The following is a 6000-nucleotide window of genomic DNA, read 5'->3' as shown; positions in this document are numbered from 1 at the left end:
AGCTGGCTGTTCACCCTCCCCCCCCAGAATGTCCTGCAGCCGCTCCGAGACATCCTTGACCCTTGCACCAGGGAGGCAACATACCATCCTGGAGTCTCGATTGCGTCCGCAGAACCGCCTGTTTATTCCCCTTACAATCGTGTCCACTATCACTATAGCCCTGCCATTCTTCTTCCTGCCCAGCTGCGCAGCAGAGCCAGCCACGGTGCCATGAACCTGGCTGCTGCTGCCTTCCCCTGGTGAGCCATCTCCCTCAACAGTATCCAAAGCGGTATATCTGTTTTGCAGGGAGATGACCGCAGAGGACACCTGCACTGCCTTCCTACTCTTGCTCTGTCATTTGGTCACCCATTTTCTATCTCCCTCAGTACCTTTCACCTGCGGTGTGACCAACTCGCTAAACGTGCTTTCCACGACGTCCTCAGCATCGCGGATGCTCCAAAGTGAGTCCATCCGCAGCTCCAGAGCAGTCAAGCGGTCTAACAGGAGCTGCAACTGGACACACTTCTTGCACGTGAAGGAGCCAGGGACAGTGCACGAGTCCCTGAGCTCCCACATCGCTCACGAGGAGCATGACACGGGTCTGAGATCTCCTGCCATGTCTTAAACCTTTGGTTAACTTCAACAATTACAATTTCCCCCCCAAAATTAAAAATGTAAAAATAAATAAATAAACAACGAACAAAAAAATAAATAAATATACCAATGAAAAGAAAAAGAAAACAGAAACACTACTTACCAGTCACTTACCGGGGATAAAAAGCGCCTCATCCCCCCCCCCCCCCCCCCAAACTTCGAATTCCCACCTAGATTCAATTTCCCAAACTCACTCTTGGTTCTGTCTCACTCTGGCTGTGTCTTTACAGACGGAGGCCATTCAGCCCATCCATCAGAATGATTCTAAAATCCCTGCTGCATTCTGTCAGTTACCAGCTGTAATTATTCTTCTGAAGTACTTTGGGAAAGATCATGTGGCAAAGATCCAAGTCGCAAAACATTGCTCGCATCGCCAACTTCCTGTCGCTGTCGTTCAATGCACGGGACTACCACAATCGGGAGGGGGGCAGCAGCTTGAGGGAAGCAAATCCATAGATTCTATTACTGATTCCTCTCAGGAAACACAGCACGCACAATTCTCTCACCTCAGCACAGCACAAGACAGGTACAGCACGGGGTTAGATACAGAGTAAAGCTCCCTCTACACTGTCCCCATCAACATTCCCAGGACAGGTACAGCACGGGGTTAGATACAGAGTAAAGCTCCCTCTACACTGTCCCAATCAAACACTCCCAGGGCAGGTACAGCACGGTGTTAGATACAGAGTAAAGCTCACTCTACACTGTCCCCATCAAACACTCCCAGGACAGGTACAGCACGGGGTTAGATACAGAGTAAAGCTCCCTCTACACTGTCCCCATCAAACACTCCCAGGGCAGGTACAGCACGGTGTTAGATACAGAGTAAAGCTCCCTCTACACTGTCCCCATCAAACACTCCCAGGACAGGTACAGCACGGGGTTAGATACAGGGTAAAGCTCCCTCGACACTGTCCCCATCAAACACTCCCAGGACAGGTACAGCACGGGGTTAGATACAGAGTAAAGCTCCCTCGACACTGTCCCCATCAAACACTCCCAGGACAGGTACAGCACGGGGTTAGATACAGAGTAAAGCTCCCTCTGCACTGTCCCCATCAAACACTCCCAGGACAGGTACAGCACGGGGTTAGATACAGAGTAAAGCTCCCTCTACACTGTCCCCATCAAACACTCCCAGGACAGGTACAGCACGGGGTTAGATACAGAGTAAAGCTCCCTCTACACTGTCCCCATCAAACACTCTCAGGACAGGTACAGCACGGGGTTAGATACAGAGTAAAGCTCCCTCGACACTGTCCCCATCAAACACTCCCAGGACAGGTACAGCACGGGGTTAGATACAGAGTAAAGCTCGCTCTACACTGTCCCCATCAAACACTCCCAGGACAGGTACAGAAGGGGGTTAGATACAGAGTAAAGCTCCCTCTACACTGTCCCCATCAAACACTCCCAGGACAGGTACAGCACGGGGTTAGATACAGAGTAAAGCTCCCTCTACACTGTCCCCATCAAACACTCCCAGGACAGGTACAGCATGGGGTTAGATACAGAGTAAAGCTCCCTCTACACTGTCCCAATCAAACACTCCCAGGGCAGGTACAGCACGGGGTTGGATACAGAGTAAAGCTCCCTCTACACTGCCCCCATCAAACACTCCCAGGACAGGTACAGCATGGGGTTAGATACAGAGTAAAGCTCCCTCTACACTGTCCCAATCAAACACTCCCAGGACAGGTACAGCACGGGGTAGAATCAGCGTAAAGCTCCCTCTATACTGTCCCCATCAAACACTCCCAGGACAGGTACAGCACGGGGTTAGATACAGAGTAAAGCTCCCTCTACACTGTCCCCATCAAACACTCCCAGGGCAGGTACAGCACGGGGTTAGATACAGAGTAAAGCTCCCTCTACACTGTCCCCATCAAACACTCCCAGGACAGGTACAGCACGGGGTTAGATACAGAGTAAAGCTCCCTCTACACTGTCCTATTTCACGTTGGATAAGCAGATTTTGGTGGGCTTCACAGTAATTTGGTGAATGTTCAGACGGTCAATGGGTTTCCGGATGTCACTCGGGCAGCTCATCAACATTCATAAACACATCAATAGACCGGAAAATGGATTTTATTTCACAATGGTCATTTTGTTCACAGTTTATAAAGGGTCACAGCCGAAGAATAAGGGGTAAGCCTTTCGGGACTGAGATGGGGAAGAAATTCTTCTCTCAGAGAGGTGTGAACATGTGGAATTCTCTCCCACAGAAAGCTGCTGGGGCCTGTTTGCACGGTATATTCAAGAGGGAGCTGGACATGGCCTTGCAGCTAAAGGGATCAAGGGGTGTGGCGAGAAAGCGGGAGTGAGATACTGAACTTGCATGATCAGCCATGATCAGATTGAATGGTGGAGCAGGATCGAAGGGCCGAATGGCGGGGCAGGATCGAAGGGCCGAATGGCGGAGCAGGATCGAAGGGCCGAATGGCGGAGCAGGATCGAAGGGCCGAATGGCGGAGCAGGATCGAAGGGCCGAATGGCGGAGCAGGATCGAAGGGCCGAATGGCGGAGCAGGATCGAAGGGCCGAATGGCGGAGCAGGATCGAAGGGCCGAATGGCGGAGCCGGATCGAAGGGCCGAATGGCGGAGCAGGATCGAAGGGCCAAATGGCCTCCTCCTGCACTTTCTTTCTATGTTTCTATAAATTTCCAGACACAATTGTGTAGATAATTTTCAGAAGCCATTTGATAAAGGTGTTTAAAATCATGAGGGGTCTCCACAGAGTAGAAACTGTTCCCATTGACAGAAGGACTGAGAAGCCGGTGACAGCCATTTCAAGTGATTTACAAAAGAAGCAATGGTGACATGAGGAAGACTTTTCCACAGTGAGTGGTTAGGACGAGGAATGCGCTGCCTGAGAGCGCTGCAGGCAACTTTAATCATGGCTTTCAAAAGAGAGTTGGATCATTGTAATATGGATGATAATGGCATAGTGTAGGTTAGATGGCTTTTGTTTCGGTGCAACAACGTGGGCCGAAGTGCCTGTACTGCGCTGTATCGTTCTATGTTCTATGTTCTATTGTCTGAAGGTAAAATATTTGTTGGGCAGTGGGGAAAAGGCAGGAGTCATACCAAGTGAATTGCTCCTGCAAAGAGCCAGCACAGACACCACAAGGACAGGTGGCCTCCTTCTGCGAGTAACTAGTCTGTGACGGGAAAAACTGAACTGTTCAGTTTCAAACCTGAGAGTTCCAGATAGCAACAAGCGGGGTAACACTGACCAGGTGGAGCTCATCTCATTCGAGAGGCTGCGGTGGGGGGGATGAGGTGAGAGAGGCTGCGGTGGGGGAAATGAGGTGCCACAGGCTGCAGGGGGGGGAAATGAGGTGCGAGAGGCTGCGGTGGGGGAATGAGGTGCGAGAGGCTGCAGTGGGGGAATGAGGTGCAAGAGGCTGCGGTGGGGGAATGAGGTGCGAGAGGCTGCAGGGGGGGAATGAGGTGCGAGAGGCTGCAGGGGGGGGAATGAGGTGCGAGAGGCTGCGGTGGGGGAATGAGGTGCGAGAGGCTGCAGGGGGGGGAATGAGGTGCGAGAGGCTGCGGTGCGGGAATGAGGTGCGAGGGACTGCGGTGGGGGAATGAGGTGCGAGAGGCTGCGGTGGGAGAATGAGGTGCGAGAGACTGCGGTGGGGGAATGAGGTGCGAGAGACTGCGGTGGGGGAATGAGGTGCGAGAGGCTGCGGTGGGGGAATGAGGTGCGAGAGGCTGTGGTGGGGGAATGAGGTGCGAGAGGCTGCGGTGGTGGAATGAGGTGCCGCAGGCTGCAGGGGGGGGAATGAGGTGCGAGAGGCTGCTGTGGGGGGAATGAGGTGCGAGAGGCTGCGGTGGGGGAATGAGGTGCGAGAGACTGCGGTGGGGGAATGAGGTGCGAGAGGCTGCGGTGGGGGAATGAGGTGCGAGAGGCTGCAGGGGGGGGAATGAGGTGCGAGAGGCTGCGGTGGGTGGAATGAGGTGCGACAGGCTGCGGTGGGGGAATGAGGTGCGAGAGGCTCCGGTGGGGGAATGAGGTGCGAGAGACTGCGGTGGGGGAATGAGGTGCGAGAGGCTGCGGTGGGGGGAATGAGGTGCGAGAGGCTGCGGTGGGGGAATGAGGTGCGAGAGACTGCGGTGGGGGGAATGAGGTGCGAGAGGCTGCGGTGGGGGGAATGAGGTGCGAGAGGCTGCGGTGGGGGAATGAGGTGCGAGAGGCTGCGGTGGGGGAATGAGGTGCGAGAGACTGCGGTGGGGGAATGAGGTGCGAGAGGCTGCAGGGGGAGGAGTGAGGTGCGAGAGGCTGCGGTGGGGGAATGAGGTGCGAGAGGCTGCAGGGGGGGGAATGATGTGCGAGAGGCTGCGGTGGGGGGAATGAGGTGCGAGAGGCTGCGGTGGGGGAATGAGGTGCGAGAGGCTGCAGGGGGGGGAATGAGGTGCGAGAGGCTGCGGTGGGGGAATGAGGTGCCGCAGGCTGCGGTGGGGGAATGAGGTGCCGCAGGCTGCGGTGGGGGGAATGAGGTGCGAGAGGCTGCGGTGGGGGAATGAGGTGTGAGAGGCTGCAGGGGGGGGAATGAGGTGCGAGAGGCTGCAGGGGGGGGAATGAGGTGCAAGAGGCTGCAGGGGGGGGAATGAGGTGCGAGAGGCTGCGGTGGGGGAATGAGGTGCGAGAGGCTGCGGTGGAGGAATGAGGTGCGAGAGGCTGCGGTGGGGGAATGAGGTGCGAGAGGCTGCGGTGGGGGAATGAGGTGCGAGAGGCTGCAGGGGGGGGAATGAGGTGCGAGGGACTGCAGTGGAGGAATGAGGTGCCGCGTGACTATATCTGGTGGACTCCTTAAAGCCCTGAAAGCAACAAATGAAGGGGAATGGGAACAAATGTGAAAATATAGAAACAGGTACCCGGGACAAAGCCAGAATTTATAAAATGAGAAACATCCCCACGATATACAGTGTCACCTGAAGCAGCTACAGAGCACATTCCAGTGATATGGAGTGCTATTGGAATACAAATTACATCCTGTGGAATGAGAGGAGGTTTCAAAACAGTGTTATCCAGCGGCCTTCTACATCTCTCCCAGTTCTCCTTCCATCGTCCGTACAATCACATAGAGTTCCGCCAAACCAACCACAGAGGCCACAATCAATGCAGAGAGGACCCGCTGAGAGAGAGAGAGAGAGAGAGAGAGAGAATGTATTACACAGCGAATCGAGAACAGGTCAGCCCCATTCCTGGGTCTTGGAGCACTCAAACTGTTGCATCTCAGTACAAGGTATAACCAGTGTCACCATTCATTGTGTGTATCAGACTCCCATAGTTATATTCAACAGAATAAATAATTTAGCCCACCAGGATTCAATCCCATCTGTGTCCAGTTATCTAAC

The 6000-nt window shown here is 54.2% G+C and overlaps 1 protein-coding gene across 2 annotated transcripts in view; it reads right to left on the bottom strand.

Annotated features, from left to right (window-relative positions):
• Positions 1-2706: 2706 nt before the first annotated feature.
• vma12 (vacuolar ATPase assembly factor VMA12) overlaps positions 2707-6000 on the bottom strand; it is a 31709-nt gene continuing 28415 nt past the window's right edge. For both annotated transcript variants that reach the window (XM_072470027.1, XM_072470026.1), the window contains exon 7: positions 2707-5777. In XM_072470027.1, coding sequence (XP_072326128.1) covers positions 5682-5777 — 96 coding nt within the window. In that variant the 3' untranslated portion in view covers positions 2707-5681. The remainder of the gene's footprint in view (positions 5778-6000) is intronic.

The sequence above is a fragment of the Scyliorhinus torazame genome, chromosome 12, assembly GCF_047496885.1.
Source record: "Scyliorhinus torazame isolate Kashiwa2021f chromosome 12, sScyTor2.1, whole genome shotgun sequence".
Classification (NCBI taxonomy): domain Eukaryota; kingdom Metazoa; phylum Chordata; class Chondrichthyes; order Carcharhiniformes; family Scyliorhinidae; genus Scyliorhinus; species Scyliorhinus torazame.
The sequence above is the reverse complement of the archived record's forward strand: the minus strand, read 5'-3'. Positions and strand labels throughout refer to the sequence as shown.